At 52.2% G+C, this 17,173-nt stretch overlaps 1 protein-coding gene across 2 annotated transcripts in view; it reads right to left on the bottom strand.

The window, feature by feature from the left end:
* Window positions 1-1,095: 1,095 nt before the first annotated feature.
* Window positions 1,096-17,173, bottom strand: part of RNF213 (ring finger protein 213) — a 413,312-nt gene continuing 397,234 nt past the window's right edge. For both annotated transcript variants that reach the window (XM_029599190.1, XM_029599191.1), the window contains exons 65-66: window positions 3,757-3,935; window positions 1,096-3,056 (exon numbers count right to left, since the gene is read on the bottom strand). In XM_029599190.1, the coding sequence (XP_029455050.1) occupies window positions 2,903-3,056; window positions 3,757-3,935 (333 nt within the window). In that variant the 3' untranslated portion in view covers window positions 1,096-2,902. The remainder of the gene's footprint in view (window positions 3,057-3,756; window positions 3,936-17,173) is intronic.

Below are 17,173 nucleotides of genomic sequence, written 5' to 3'. Positions count from 1 at the left end.
TAAACTAGTACAGAAAAACAGAAAAAACTGCTTTTCTGTTCTGCCTCCTACTTAATATTTTTGCGATATTAAGTAGGAGGCAGTACAGAAAAGCAGTTTTAGGACGCTGAGTTTGGCGTCCGTTTTCATTACTGGCAGACGGCCGGTTATGAAAACAGACGCAGAGTTTACCAGCGTCGGGCTTCATAACTCTGTGGTCTGCCGAGTTATTTTTTACTTAAGAAAAGAAGTACAGAAAAGCTAATCTCCCTATTGCATTAGGGGGTGGATTAGCGCCTATTTAACCCACTTTAGAGTGCGGGTTATATAGTGTGCTCGGCTGAGTGCACTGTATTACATCGGCCCCAGAGGACAGGCGGTGGTAACACATTACATAGCCAAGTGTCTGCTTTACTTCTTGGTAATTTAGGTGGAATTTGTATTGTCTTTTTTCTGCATGATTTGCAGCAGGTTTGTTTTTTTTTGCAAATCTTCTGGGGTTGGGGGATAAAATGAGCCTATTGTCTGCATCCAGCAGGAATTTGATCTCTTATTTAGTTTCAGTCCTGGAACAGAGGATCTCTCCAGCAATGTTGGGAGATTATGACACTGATGTGACCTTACAGCTAATGGATGAATACATGAATCTGATTAGATCACAGAATCCCCACCCCCACCTCAATTCCAGTTTGCAGTTGTTTGAGATCGAGGCCAGGGTGCCACATAGAACCAGAAGCTTGATTAAAGTTAATAAAACATGTAAATATATCGTACATGCTGGTTAATCAGTGTCCGTAAGGTTAAGTTGTGGTCAGTGGCAAGGTTAGGGATGTTGTTAGGAATTCTCTTTTGTTGAGGACATCACAGAACAGTTTGCTAATGTTCTTGTGGACACAAATCAGTCTAGTTATTTGGGTTAGTGGTATCCCCATGATTATAGACTGGTGCAATTAATCCCTCTGATCATGTCTCAGGGAAATGGCCAGAAATGTTTTCTGGCTCATGAGAAGCACAGTGCTATAGGAGAAGTTAGAAAGCAAGGACAGGCAGCTGACGACTGCCACCCCTAGCTGTAGGAGTGCATGTATTTTAGGATCACATGTAATGACCAAAAAATCATTAGCATCTAATTGGTTTATTGAAGCAGCAACATTTTACATTGAGTTTGGTCCAAAACAAAGGTCCTCTATTCATCAAACATTTCTAGAGTCAGTGCATTTGCTAGAGCCTGCTCAGCACTCAGTAAATGGTAAGACTGAAAAGAAAATATCTCTCTCCTTTATTAAAAGGTTACTAAGACTAACTTTATGGCCAATGCTCAGAACACTGTCTAAGGCACCATAATGTGCCCAGGTGCTGACTGTGCACCTGGGGGAGGCAGAGTACAGACTCTATATCCAGACTGAGGTATAATGCTTCCCTTCCACATAGTATCACACACAGCATATTACATAAGATTATGTAACTCGGGTTTTTCCATGTTAAGTATTGGCAACTCCCTCTAGAACAGGTAACTTTTTAAAATCAAGGTACATTATTTTGTGTAAAATAGCCCCCAACAAAAATGTCCAGACCCTTTCTTTTCCTATTCCCCTGAAACTTGCTATGGGAAGCCTCTCCCTCCCTAGTCAGGTCCTCCTCACAAATCAGTTACAAGTTGTGCAAAGGACAGTGTCGCCACACCTGTCCCATCTTTCATGCAAAAAATAAAAAAGAGCATGCCATGGTCTCAGTGCAGTCTGTACTGCTTATTGGTGAATCCATGTGTTTCTGTATCATTGCTAACCAGTAACTCAAAGCCTCCATTTTGCTTCTCTTCGAGTTACTGGTAAATTTTACCAGCTCATGTTTGGTCTCAATAATAAACTGAATGTAATTACCATGGTGTGATGAAAGATAGAAAAAGTTGTGTCATGTCACAGGTCTCTCTATCTAGCTATACAGACTCAACATTTAGAAAAACAGAAAAGAACTGAACAAAACATGTTAGGTTAAGATTTTGGTCTCATTTTGATTGTTTGTTGGCCACAGGTAAATGGTGCAGGGAAACCATTCTGCAACCAGGATCTGCTGTGGTTAGGCAGTAACAGACCCCGCTTCCTGGAAACAGCAGAGACCTCATCAGAGAAGCCTCAACTGCAGCCTGCCACTTGGACTGTTGCCATGGGGGATTCTGCCACCAATTGCTTCTTTCATACAAGTCTCTCTCGTTCCCAGGTCAGATTTCGCTCACTGAGAGCATCTGGGACAGCAAGGGGAGAAGGGGGTAGCACGTTAGGGATAAGCTTTCATGGAGAACTATAATTATACAAATAAGTTTCTCAGTAAAGAAAGAACTTAACTATTTCTTAGTTCAAGTCAAGTGAAACAAGAAGTGTGTGAGAGACTGCATGTGGACCTAGAGCCTACCCAGATCTTACATTTCCAGCAGTAGCAACTGAGCCCTCTCACCAGCACTGCTGAACATTTTAATCACTAGCTCGGCAGGTGGAAAGAAAGAGCAGAGTCCACGGCTTCCACTTTGGATTCATGGCAGAAGATATTCCAAGTGGCAGCATCCTGACCATTAGAGAGAAGCAATAGTTACTTTCTCCCAGTTGAAAGGTATCCCATGAATACCTGCTTGGAAATGACAGGTGCACCAACAGAAAGCGGGGGCAGAAGGTGGAGTCAGGGACCAGCCTGCACATAAGCACTATGGCTTGTTTGGATGTAAGAGTTCTCTGCTGTTGGAGGCTGATCCCTTTGCATTCCATGTGCAAGCTCCCCCAAGAGTCTGATCTGTAAAAGAGCTCTTCGCACCAGTGATGAACATGTGTTTAAGCTCAAAAAAGGACCTTACACCTTTCTGAACTCATCACATCCCAGCACATGACCCTCGCACAGTCCTCTGTTGACTGAAAAGTCACACACACAAACTCATTTATCTCAGGACACGGTCCCGTCTCAGAGCTGCCGCTGCTTTCCAGGCTTCCACGCAGTGAGAGAGGAGAATCTGCTCTGGGAACAGCTCTTCCAGCTCAGGAAGCACATCCACTCCTTTCCTTTCGATAAACGAAGTCAGGGTGTCCCTCAGACTGCAAAGAAAAGAATACATTAAGAGTACCAAACACTGCTAGGGAAATGGGGCCACCGGCCCCTTCTGCACAGATTTCTAACTGTATCGATCTCTTAAATCAAGGGTAGCAAGTAATTTGCGAGATCCCTTTCACTGGATCAGCCTTGAAGTTGCAGTACATGAAGCTTCTGATCTCTGACTTGCCCACTAACTGGCCCTTTATTCAAAAGTAATTGGTTGCATAGAACTAGTTAATGCGATAGGTAACTTTAAGGACACTGTACACAACACTGCCAGTTTCCTGGAAGAAAACCCAGACTTTGCATGCCCTCCTCCAGGCCCCCTGGTGCAGGCTGCAGTTCCTCACTCCTCCCCCCCCCCCCCTTTCTCTCCCCTGACCCAAACCTGTCTCTGTTGCCTCAGTTTAACCTCTCATCTTTTCCCTATTTCAGAACAAAACCCAGCCTAGGCTGGGTTGCTCGTCTCTCTAGATGCTCTCCGCAGTGTGTCTGCCTCAGCAACACTTCTCTCCCCAACCAAACCTCCCCTCAATTTTTCTCATCCCCCAGCCTGAGTATTAATTGTGGTTTTATCTCTTCAGATTTACTTCCTTTTATGTGCGACTGTGTTAGTTGATACTTTGATATGAAAGATGCCACAGATCAGCTTGGTACATACAACTTGCGCATGCATGTCCAGAACAGGAAGCAGAGAAGTACCTCCAAGAAGGATTGAAATCCATGGTGGCACGAGGGGTTTTCAGTTTCAGGAAGATCAGCTCATGCAGCTCCAGCAGAAAGGTCTCCAGTCCCACTTGGGCCAGGAAGGCATTCAGCAGCCGCCAACTTTCACGGCTCAGCTTCTTCTGGTATGCTGGCTCCACCTCCTCAAATGGATTCTGCAAAGCACAAATGGACTGTGAGGGAGCTGCTGGCAGCAAGGATCCCTGCACCTGTACACCCACATAAAGAGGACAACCTTTCTGGAGAGGAACACAACCGGAGATACCCTCATAACATCACTGATCACCGACTGCAGGGTACAGAAAAGCTCCCACTGTGAAGCAGGCCTGGGATCTACGAATTCTTCAGCTCTTTCTTCTCCAGGAACAAAGCTAGTACAAGATGACGCAGCTGAAGGCCTTTACTGATTAGAGTGAAATTTATGCAGCATCTCGGGTCAAGCTTGGAGACTAAGGACTTGCTAGCACCAGACAGAGACACTGAGTTGTAAACATTGACACTTTTCTACCTAGAGCAGGTGAAGGTAACTGAGGAGGATGACAGCGTACAGATATTCCTAGACACAAAAATTCTGTTATGTTATGCGCATCTGTGTGATTAATTGCCTTAAGGTCCAGAGTTTATAGGCTGAAAGCTGTAAAAGTTTATTTGTTATGCAAGCTTCCATTCATTAGATGGCACCCCAGGCCAAGAAATCATGAAATGATTATGTCTAGTTCTGACCAATATTAGAGCAATTAGTGATGATAGAATATTTCAGCAGCTAGCTAATTTGTTACCATGTATGTAATCAAAGTAACGAGGAGATAATATGTAAATATGTGATTTGCCCTATATAATGTGGAACGCAAACAATTCAAATCTCTCTTTTTTATTATCTTGGCTTTTTTCTGTAACATCTGCTATAACTAACTCCTAACAGCATTAGTAAAGAAAGGAGAAATATTCGTACCTGCTAATTTCCTATCCATTAGTCCTGCTGCACCAGTCCAGTCCCTTTTCAATGGGTGGTTTCCCTTCTACTAGCAGATGGAGGCAGACAACACTGAGACTTATTGTGACATCATAGCCACTACTTCAGGATGGTGCCAAGCAGCAGGAATCCAGTGACCTTCTGACAAAGCTTTGGATCAGATCCCCCTCCTCCATAAAAGTCAAAGCATATGCAAACAAAACCCTGAGAAGAAGTATCCCTACAATCAAACTAGATGGAAGGAAAAACAAACAAATGTTCAGATTACTTACCTGGTAATCTTGTTTTCCTTAGTGTAGACAGATGGACTCAGGACAAATGGGATAGTATCCGCGTGCTAGCAGTTGGAGACGGATCTGACGTCAGCACAGGGGCGTGTATATATCCCCACAGGAAGCGCAGCTGTTCAGTAATCTTCCTTGCAAAAGCTGTTATGGATGTGTGTACTGACGCTCAATGAAAAGTAAAGAAAAAAGTGAAAACAGGCCTCCCCTGACCGATTGACAGTGGCCGGAGACCGCCAGCCTTCCCAACCGGAAGGCGTGGATATAGGCAGAGCGTACGCTCTTAGGAACACAAAAGTCAAAGGCGGACCCGGAATCAGTGAAACCCATGGACACAGGCAGCTGGGCGGGATGCTGAGTCCATCTGTCTACACTAAGGAAAACAAGATTACCAGGTAAGTAATCTGAACATTTCCTGGCGTGTAGCCAGATGGACTCAGGACAAATGGGATGTACCAAAGCTTTACACCCCGCCTGGGCGGGAGGCTGCCTGAGGACCATGCAGTACCGCCCTCGCAAAGGCCGAGTCCTCCCTGGCCTGGATATCCAGACGGTAGAACCGAGAAAAGGTATGGAGGGAGGACCATGTCGCCGCTTTACAGATGTCCGCCGGCGACAGCATCCGGGATTCAGCCCAAGACGCCGCTTGGGCTCTGGTAGAATGAGCCTTAACCTGTAGAGGCGGAGCCTTCCCAGCCGCCACGTAGGCGGCTCTGACCACGTCTTTAATCCAGCGGGCAATGGTGGGCCGAGAGGCCGCTTCACCTTGCCTCTTCCCGCTGTGTAGGACGAACAGATGGTCTGTCTTCCGCAGGTCTTGAGTCATTGTCAGATACCGGGGCAGCAATCTGCCGATGTCGAGATGGCGTAATAAACGGCCGTCTTCAGATTTCTTCAAACCTACCGTGGTAGGTAAGGATATGGTTTGGTTAAGATGAAACTGTGAAACCACTTTAGGGAGAAAGGAGGGAACCGTCCTAAGATGGATAGACTCCGAAGTGATACGTAGAAAGGGATCTCGGCAGGACAGCGCTTGTAGTTCAGAGACGCGGCGTGCGGAGCATACGGCCAGCAGGAATACCAACTTCAGGGTTAGAGACCGTAGAGACAAGCCCCGAAGGGGTCGGAAGGTGGATCCCGCAAGGAAATCCAGAACCAGATTAAGGTTCCATAAGGGTATAGGCCACTTTAGTGGCGGACGAATATGCTTGACGCCTTGCAGGAAACGAGAAACATCAGGGTGCTTGGCGATAGTCTTGCCACCTCTCCTGGGTCCATAGCACGATAGTGCCGCTACCTGAACCTTGATGGAGCTGAGGGAGAGACCCTTCTGAAGCCCATCCTGCAAGAAATCCAACACAATAGGAATAGTGGCGGCATGTGGACTGGTGCCATGAGAGTCGCACCATGCTTCAAAGATCCTCCAGATCCGTACGTAGGTGAGGGAAGTGGAAAACTTGCGAGCCCGGAGGAGTGTAGTAATCACAGGCCCCGAGTAACCCTTTTTCTTCAGTCGAGCCCTCTCAATGGCCAGACCGTAAGAGAGAACTGAGCCGGATCCTCGTGCAGAATGGGACCTTGACGTAGAAGGTCCCGGAGAGGAGGCAGGGGGAGAGGCTCCCCTGCCAGCAGGCGTCTGAGGTCCGCGTACCAGGGTCTTCTTGGCCAGTCCGGGGCCACCAGAAGAACTAGGCCCTGGTGGGACCGAATCCTGTGGATGAGGGCACCCAGTAGAGGCCACGGGGGAAAGGCATATAGAAGAGTCCCCGGAGGCCACGGCTGGACCAGAGCATCGATGCCGTGCGAGCACGGGTCGCGCCTGCGGCTGAAGTATCTGGGTACCTGAGCATTGGACCTGTCTGCCAGTAAATCCATGGCCGGGATCCCCCAGTGATCGACAATCATCTGGAAAGCTGTGGGGGACAGCTGCCACTCGCCTGGATTCAGGCGTCCCCTGCTGAGGAAGTCTGCTGTGGTATTGTCCTTCCCGGCAATGTGGACGTCGGAGATGTCCCGCAGATTCGCCTCTGCCCAAACCATGAGTGGGGCGATTTCTAGAGATACCTGTCGGCTTCTGGTTCCGCCCTGACGGTTGATGTAGGCCACCGTGGTGGCGTTGTCGGACATCACCCTGACAGCTCTGTGCCGCAGCCGTGGAGCGAAACGAAGGCAGGCCAGTCTGACTGCCCGGGCTTCCAGGCGATTGATGTTCCATGTGGACTCCTCCCTGTTCCAACGCCCTTGCGCAGTGAGTTCTTCGCAATGTGCTCCCCAGCCGCTGAGGCTGGCATCCGTGGTGAGCAAGATCCACGTGGGCGAGGACATCCGCGACCCCCTGCTCAGGTGGTCGGACCGCAACCACCACCGCAGCTGGGTCCGAACATGGACCGGCAGAGGGAGGTGCGTGGAATAGGCTCGGTGATGGGGGCTCCAGCGAGAGAGCAGGGAATGCTGTAGCGGTCTCATATGGGCTCGTGCCCAAGGCACCACGTCCAGAGTGGAGGCCATGAGACCCAGAACTTGCAGATAATCCCAAGCTAACGGCCGACTGGTTCCCAACAGATACTGGATACGCTGCCGAAGTTGCAACTGTCTCTTGGTCGTAAGACTGACCGTGTCCGCCCGAGTGTCGAACCTTACCCCCAGATATTCTATGGACTGGGAAGGCTGTAGGCAGCTCTTGCTGAGGTTGATGACCCAGCCCAAGCTTTCCAGAAGGGCGATCACCCTGTCGGTTGTCCGCAGGCTCTCCGCTCGGGACTTCGCCCTGATCAACCAGTCGTCTAGGTAGGGATGGACCAAGATCCCGTCCCGCCTGAGTGCCGCCGCCACAACCACGATCACCTTGGTGAATGTCCTCGGGGAGGTGGCCAACCCGAAGGGGAGAGCTCGAAACTGGAAGTGGCGGTCCAGAACCTTGAAGCGGAGGAAGCGCTGATGATCTGGATGTATCGGAATATGAAGATAGGCTTCGGACAGGTCTAATGCCGTGAGGAACTCTCCGGGCTGGACTGCGGCTTTGACGGAGCGCAGAGTTTCCATGCGAAACCTCGGCACCCGTAAGTACCGATTGAGGGATTTGAGGTCCAGCACAGGCCGAAAAGTGCCCCCTTTCTTGGGTACTATGAAATAAATGGAATAGTGTCCAGAATTCACTTCCCAGGCAGGCACTGGGAGGATGGCGTTCAAGGTCAGGAGCCTCGTCAGGGTGGCCGCCAATGCTGCCTTCTTGAGCGGGGAACATGAAGACTCCACAAACTTGTCCGGAGGAAGATGATGAAAGTCCAGATAATACCCCTCTCGGATAACTGCGAGGACCCACTGGTCCGACGTGATCTCGACCCATCTGGGGTAGAAGAGGGTCAACCTGCCCCCTATGGCTTCGTCCCCCAGATGAATCGGCAAATTCTCATTGTGGGATGCGACCGGGACCCCCGCCCGGCCCGTTCCCCCGTCTGCGCAGCCTGGACCGAAAGGACTGATTCCTGGCCGGAGGATGCGGCGTCTGGTAGCGCCCTCTATATGGAACAAATCGCTGTGAACCCCTGCCCCTGGAGGGCCGGGGACCGGAGCGCTGTCCCCTCCTGGACCGGTCTTCTGGTAGGCGAGGCACAGGAGAGGCACCCCAGGAAGCGACAAGCTTATCAAGGTCACTGCCAAACAGAAACGAGCCCTGAAAAGGCAATTTGGTGAGGCGAGACTTGGAAGGGGTATCAGCGGACCATGGCTGGATCCATAGGTGTCTCCTGGCGGCCACGGAAGACGAGATCCCCTTAGCCGTGGTTCGAACCAAATCCGATGCGGCATCGGTGAGGAAGGAAAGAGCGGGCTCCATGTCAGCCGCCGGAGCGTTGTTCCGGACCTGAGACAAGCAGGCACGAGTGACCACCGTGCAACAGGCCGCAATCCTCAAAGAAAGAGCTGCCACCTCAAAATTTTGCTTCAGAATGGCGTCCATCCGCCTGTCCTGGGGCTCCCTGAGGGCCAAACCCCCTTCCACAGGAATGGTAGTGCGCTTGACCACAGCGCTAATTAAGGCGTCCACCTGAGGGCATGCCAGGAGGTCCTGGAGAGCCGGTGCCAATGGGTACATGCCTTTCAGGGCCCGGCCCCCTTGAAATGAGGCCGCCGGTGCTGCCCATTCCAAATCAATGAGTTGCTGAGCTGCCTGCAAAAAAGGAAAATGGCGGGCTGTAGGACGAAGACCTTCCAGCAGGGGGTTCTGCGCAGAAGGAATCGAAGCACTGGGTCCAGTGATCTCCAACTCCGCCAGACACTGAGACACGAGGTCCGAGAGGTCCTCCTTAGGGAAAAAGCGCCGCATAGTCCGGTATGGAGCAATCCCCGGGGGGAGGTCCCCTTCGTCCGGGAGTTCGGACTCGTCCGGTGAAACCTCCAGGTCCGAGTGATCGGGACTGTCCAATAGCGGGAGGTCCCGCTCCCGAGAAGGCTGCGAGGGTCCCGGAACCGGATCCCTAGAGGCTGCCATCATGGCGGCAGCCGCAGTATGCGCCGGAGACGCCGCCCCCGCAGGAACCGCAGCAACCGCCGGAAGAACAGGCGCAGCAAGGACCGTAGGGGCAGGACGCGAAGCCGTCTGCATCTGGACAAAGGCATGAATTCCCTGAAAAAGATCCACCCAGGAAATGGAAGCCGCCTCAAAACGCCGGGGTACCAGATCCCCCGGGATTCCCGAGCGGTCGAGACCGCCTCCCAAATCCGGGGTAGCCGCAGGTGAACCGTCAAAAAACTGCGGCTGAGATTGGTCCTGGCCGGAGGGTCCCCCGGCCGCCGCACATTGGGTACACAGGGAGTCGGGGTCAGTACCGCGCGTGGCACGAAGGTGGCACGCGGAGCAGAGGCCCAGAGCTGAAACGTCTAGGGCAAGTGGCGGCGCAGCTGCGGCTGCGAGCTGATCCATGAGCAGAATATAGCAAGCGTGCGCTTCCTATGCGGCAGCAATAGGCGCAGGCTAGAACAGGCGCACAATAGCAATAGGATGCGGCAGCAATAGGCGCTGAATAGAGCAAGCGCACAATAGCAAAGGCAAGCGGCAGCAACAGGCGCTGAGCAAAACAAGCGCACAATAGCAATAGGAAGCGGCAGCAATAGGCGCTGAGCAAAACAAGCGCACAATAGCAATAGGAAGCGGCAGCAATAGGCGCTGAGCAAAACAAGCGCACAATAGCAATAGGAAGCGGCAGCAATAGGCGCTGAGCAAAACAAGCGCACAATAGCAATAGTAAGCGGCAGCAATAGGCGCTGATTAGGAACAGGCGCTCAATAGCAAGAGTATGCGACAGCAATAGGCGCTGAAAAAAAACAGCCGCACAATACGAAGCAGGTAGCAATATACACCTAAGGGCAGTCAATAGACATACAGCAGCAATATGCGGCACATACTCACAGTGGTAGCCAAGAAGCAAGAACAAGGAGGAGAGAGAAAAAAATAAAAGCCGCGCCCAGTACAGGCGCGGAATACCTGAGTAAGGCCACAAATAGCGTCCTCCACGGCTTGCCACGCCGCCGGTCCTCTAGATAGCAGAGACCTGGGTGAAGAGACGTACGCCGTACCAAATCTTCAGCGCTGCCGGGCAGAATCACAGGCGGTCTCCGGCTGCGAGGGGAAAGGGCCGATACCTTTCACCGCCGCGGTTGAGGCACTGCACCCGCTACCTCGTCCACGCCAGGAGCGAGGGCCTCGGCTGAACCGAGGACTTACACCTCCGGGGGACCACGGCAGTCACCCCGGGAAGCTCAACTGGGGGGCACGGCCAGAACGGCCCCTGAGGAGCGCGGGGCTCAAAAAGGTGTTGAAGAAAGGTAAAGTAGAATCTAGAAGAGAAGAAAACAAAAATGAAAGTAGTCTTGGAAAGCACGCTGAACCAGCGTGCAGGCACTCCAAACTGCTTTGGAGACGGAAATTACTGAACAGCTGCGCTTCCTGTGGGGATATATACACGCCCCTGTGCTGACGTCAGATCCGTCTCCAACTGCTAGCACGCGGATACTATCCCATTTGTCCTGAGTCCATCTGGCTACACGCCAGGAAACAAAGGTTACAATATGATAGAACAATCACAGAGCACAGCAATCAAGTCCCAAGTCAGGACAGACTGCCCAAGACTCTGAGATGAGAGAACCTCACTTCCCAGGTGGGTCCTGGACTGGTGCAGCAAGACTAATTGAAAGGAAATTAGCAGGTAAGAAACTTTCTCCTTCCATCTTGTCCTGCTGCACCAGTCCACTTTCTGACAGATGGAAAGTTCCAAAGCTCTATCAACATGGGTGGGTAAAAGCGAGTGCTGCTCGGAGAATCCCAGCACCATACGCAGTTGTCCTTTGCCATCATGTTCAGCTGGTAGTGCTCTACAAAGGTATGCAACGAGGACCAAGTGGCCACCGTACAAATGTCCACTGGCATAAGGGCGTGCACCCCCTCCCAAGACACTGACTTTGCCCTGGTGGAGAGTGCTCGCACCAATTCTGGAGGCCTTTCGCCCTTCAATACATAAGCTGAGTCAATAGCTTCCTTTATCCAGCAGACCAGAGTAGCTTTCAATGCTGCTTCTCCCTTTCATGGACTGCTGAACAGAGCAAATAATCTGTTGGATTTATGAAAGGCATTAGTCACCACTAGTTAGCAAATAAGTCTTCGCAGATCCAAACGTTGGAGAGAACAATATTCCACCCCGCATTCTTCCTGGGAAAAATCCAGAAGGGTGATGGTCTGAATGATATGAAATGCGGAGTTCACCTTTGGGAGAAAGGAAGGCACTGGGCGGAAAACCATTGCATTCACTGAAATCACCAGAAAAGGATCACGACAGAATAAGGCCTGAGAAACTCTGAAACTTGCTTTACTGAACAAATAGCTAAGAACATAAGAACATAAGAAATTGCCATGCTGGGTCAGACCAAGGGTCCATCAAGCCCAGCATCCTGTTTCCAACAGAGGCCAAAACCAGGCCACAAGAACCTGGCAATTACCCAAACACTAAGAAGATCCCATGCTACTGATGCAATTAATAGCAGTGGCTATTCCCTAAGTAAAATTGATTAATAGCCATTAATGGACTTCTCCTCCAAGAACTTATCCAAACCTTTTTTGAACCCAGCTACACTAACTGCACTAACCACATCCTCTGGCAACAAATTCCAGAGCTTTATTGTGCGTTGAGTGAAAAAGAATTTTCTCCGATTAGTCTTAAATGTACTACTTGCTAACTTCATGGAATGCCCCCTAGTCCTTTTATTATTCGAAAGTGAAAATAACATCTACTCGTTCAAGACCTCTCATGATCTTAAAGATCTCTATCATATCCCCCCTCAGCCGTCTCTTCTCCAAGCTGAACAGCCCTAATCTCTTCAGCCTTTCCTCATAGGGAAGCTGTTCCATCCCCTTTATCATTTTGGTTGCCCTTCTCTGTACCTTCTCCATCGCAACTATATCTTTTTTGAGATGCGGCGACCAGAATTGTACACAGTATTCAAGGTGTGGTCTTCACCATAGAGCGATATAGAGGCATTATGACATTTTCCGTTCTATTAACCATTCCCTTCCTAATAATTCCTAACATTCTATTTGCTTTTTTGACTGCTGCAGCACACTGAGCTGACGATTTTAAAGGAAAATTAGTTTCTTACCTGATAATTTTCGTTCCTGTAGTACCAAGGATCAGTCCAGGACACCTGGGTTGTGACTCCACACCAGTAGATGGAGACAGAGCAAAACTTGTCGGGATGAGTCATATATGACCCTGTGCCAGTCACAGCCCCTCAGTCATACGTAATGTCAAAGTAGAAATCCCATAAGGCAACCATAGCTAACTATACAAACTCGCTAATTAAGCGGAAAAGAATTCCAACACCCCTACAGGAACCAGACTCCCCAACCGGGAGAGCGAACAAACAAGCGGTCAGTTTACTTAACAACGATGAGCGGACTCTCCGTTACTTTAGCGTAGCACTGCGGGTGGGATCCTGGACTGATCCTTGGTACTACAGGAACGAAAATTATCAGGTAAGAAACTAATTTTCCTTTCCCTGTACGTACCAGGATCAGTCCAGGACACCTGGGATGTACCAGAGCTAACTTACCGAGGGTGGGAAGCAGAGAGACCCGCTCGGAGTACCCTCTCTCCAAAACCCCCAGCTTCAGTAGCTTGAACATCCAACCGGTAATGTTTAATGAAGGTATGCAACGACTTCCAGGTAGCCGCCCTGCAAATCTCTTGAGGCGACACCTGAGAAGATTCCGCCCAAGACGCAGCATGAGACCGCGTCGAATGAGCCCGAAGACCCACCGGCGGTGATTTTCCCCGCACTATGTACGCGGACCCAATGGCCTCCTTGAGCCAACGGGCGATCGTCGTGCGGGACGCCGCAGAACCTTTCTTTGGACCCGAAGTCAGCACAAACAGATGATCCGTCACCCGAAAAGGATTAGTGACCTCTAGATAGCGAAGAAGGGACCTACGCACATCTAGTTTTCTTAATTCTCTCGTTTTCGGGTCCGAAGACTCCCCAACCGCGAAAGCGGGAAGCTCAACCGATTGATTCAAATGGAAAGCCGACACGACTTTAGGCAGGAAGGAAGGAACCGTCCGCAAGGAAACCCCCGATTCGGAAATGCGCAAGAAAGGCTCCCTATAGGACAGCGCCTGCAATTCAGAAACACGGCAAGCCAACGCAATCGCCACCAGGAATACAGTCTTCAACGTGAGATCTTTAACCGTAGAGCGCTTCAGGGGCTCAAACGGCGCGGAGCATAAGGCTGAGAGCACCCAGTTGAGGTTCCAAGACGGACAAGGGGGCCGCAAAGGAGGACGGAGATGTTTAGCCCCCCGAAGAAAACGGGAGATATCCGGGTGGAGAGCCAGGGAAGCTCCCCGGACCTTACCACGCAAACAACCAAGCGCCGCCACTTGGACCCGCAGGGAACTGCACGCTAAGCCTTTGGCCAGCCCCGCCTGGAGGAAAGCCAAAAGATCAGGAACAGTAGCTGAAGTGGGATCCAGACCCCGCTCCACGCACCATTCCTCAAAGACTACCCAGACCCGAACATAAGCTAGGGACGTAGACTGCTTCCTGGACCTCAGCAACATAGCGACCACCGCGTCCGAGTAACCTTTTCTCTTCAACAGATTCCTCTCAAAAGCCAAGCCGCGAGACAGAAGTGATCCGCATCCTCCAGACGGGGCCCTGATGGAGGAGTCCCGCGAACCCCTGTAGACGAAGGGGTGCCGCCACCGACAACTGGACGAGGTCTGCAAACCACGGACGGCGCGGCCACTTCGGCGCTACCATGATCACGTTGGAAGGGTGCAATTCTATGCGCCGTAGGATCTTGCCGATCATGGGCCACGGTGGGAACATGTACAGAAGCACATCCGCCGGCCAGGGAAGCACCAACGCGTCGACCCCCTCTGCTCCCCTTTCTCGACGTCGACTGTAAAACCTCGGAGCCTTCACGTTGTGCCACGTGGCCATCAGATCCATGTGGGGCGTTCCCCAGTTTTTGCAAATGAAGAGGAACGCCTCGTCCGCCAGCTCCCACTCTCCAGGATCCAGGTGGTGGCGGCTGAGAAAATCCGCCTGGACGTTGTCGACTCCTGCTATGTGAGACGCAGCGAGATTGCTGAGATGTCGCTCTGCCCAGGACATCAAGAGCCGCGCCTCCTCCGCCACTAGTGGACTTCTTGTCCCGCCCTGGCGATTGATGTAGGCCACGGTGGTAGCGTTGTCCGACAAAACTCGGACCGCCTTTCCTCGTACTAGAGGCAGGAAAGCTTGCAGTGCCAGTCGGACCGCTCTGGTCTCCAGTCGGTTGATAGACTACAGGGCCTGCGACTCTGACCACAGACTCTGAACAGACTTCCCTTGGCAGACTGCACCCCAGCCGGAGAGACTGGCATCCGTGATCACCACCGTCCAGCCGGGCACCAGAAGAGACACTCCACAGGAGAGATGTTTGGAATCCAGCCACCAGCTCAGACTGGATCGCGCCTGGCCCGCGAGAGGGAGCGGTAGGTAGAAATCCTCTGACACCGGCTTCCAGCGGGATAGCAAAGAGGACTGCAGCGGCCGCAGGTGAGTGAACGCCCAAGGGACCAACGCAAGCGTGGAGGCCATAGACCCCAGAACCGTCAGGTAATCGCAGACCCGAGGACGTCGTAGAGACAACAGACACCGGACCTGAGACTGCAGCTTGCATATCCGTTCCTGAGAGAGGACCACCTTGCCCCGTTTCGTGTCTAAAACGGCTCCAAGATATTCCAAGGACTGAGTGGGTGCCAGGTGACTCTTGTTGTAGTTGACCACCCAGCCCAGGGACTGCAGGAGCTGCAGTACCCTGGCCACCGCCTGCTGACACAGACTCTCTGACTTCGCCCGAATCAGCCAATCGTCGAGGTAAGGGTGAACCAGAAGGCCTTCCCGACGCAACTGCGCCGCCACTACCACCATCACTTTCGTGAACGTCCGAGGGGCCGTCGCCAGGCCAAACGGGAGAGCCCGGAACTGGAAGTGTCTCCCCAGGATGCAAAACCGCAGGAATCGCTGGAACGATGGCTGAATGCCCACGTGAAGGTACGCTTCTGTGAGATCTAGGGAAGCCAGGAATTCGCCCGGGCGCACCGATGCGACCACCGAACGAATTGTCTCCATTTTGAAGTGAGGGACGCGAAGGCATCTGTTGACTCCTTTTAGATCCAGGATTGGTCTGGACGTGCCGTCTTTCTTGGGAACTATGAAGTAGATGGAGTAACGTCCCTTGCCGTGCTGACCGGCCGGAACGGGAGAGATGGTTCCCAGGTCTTCTAGCCGTCGGATGGTGTCTAGCACCGCCGCTTTCTTTTTGGGATCCTTGCAAGGCGAGACCAGGAATTTGTCCGCTGGGATGCGAGCAAAATCTAACGCGTAGCCGTGTCTTATCACGTCGAGGACCCACTGATCCGACGTCATGCTGGCCCATCTCTCGAAGAATAAGGTTAATCGCGCCCCCACGTTTGGAACGACGTGCCGAGGTCGCGACGAGGGATGGGCCGGCCGAACTTCATTGCGAAGGCTTGGACTCCGCACCCGACGGGGCACCTCCTTGTCTGCCAAAATGTTTGCCCCGAAAGGACTGTTGCCACTGAGTGTTTCGAGAGGAGGACGGCCTATACGAGGGCCCGGTGGATCTTTGCGGCCGTGACTTCCTGGGTCCCCGGAAACGGGATCTGCCAGGAAACGAAGACCGCGTCCGGGCCCTATCTTCGGGCAGTTTAAACGCCCTGTTTTCACCTAGGGATACCATTAAATTGTCTAACTCCTTGCCAAACAACAACTTCCCCTTGAAGGGTAAAGCCCCAAGGTGAGCCTTGGAAGAGCCATCCGCTGCCCAGTTGCGCAGCCACAGGAGACAGCATGCCGACACCGCTGCCACTATGGACCTAGCAGATGTGCGCAGAAGATCGTGAAGCGCATCTGCCCCATACGCTATCGCCGCCTCCAATCTGTCTGCCTGAGAAGCCTCAACCGCCGACAGACCCACATTCGCCTGAAGGACCTGGGCCCAGCGCAGGCTAGCTCGCATAGCGAAGTTCGTGCAAATGGCGGCCCGCACCCCTAGAGCGGACACCTCAAAAATCTTTTTAAGCTGTACCTCCAACTTTCGGTCTTGAATATCCCGGAGGGCAGCCGCCCCCGTGACCGGGATGGTAGCCTCTTCGTGACTGCGGACACCGCCGAATCCACCTTTGGGAGCCTGAGAAGCTCCAGCGCCTCCTCCGGCAAGGGGTAGAGTTTATCCATAGCCTTGCTGACTTTCAAACCTAACTCCGGAGTATCCCATTCCCGGAAGAGGATATCCGTTGATGAAAAATGAAAAGGAAAGGCAACCGCCGGCCCTGTGAGACCTAGCAGAACGGGATCCATGTTGGCCTCTTGTCGGACCACCACCGGTGGGGCCTCAATTCCCAGCTCCTGAAGAATGGCCGGGATGAGAGGCGACAGTTCCTCCCTGCGGAACAGGCGAACCACCTTGGGGTCATCCCCATCGACGGCCTGTGCTCCTTTTCCCGCACTGGGCTGAGCAGAACCATCTGCCGCCGGCTCCCCGGCCCCCATCAGGGGCTCCTCGGGAGAATCCGTA

The sequence above is a fragment of the Rhinatrema bivittatum genome, chromosome 4 (assembly GCF_901001135.1).
Source record: "Rhinatrema bivittatum chromosome 4, aRhiBiv1.1, whole genome shotgun sequence".
In the NCBI taxonomy this organism is placed as follows: Eukaryota; Metazoa; Chordata; class Amphibia; order Gymnophiona; family Rhinatrematidae; genus Rhinatrema; species Rhinatrema bivittatum.
This window is presented reverse-complemented; position numbering and strand designations above follow the sequence as displayed.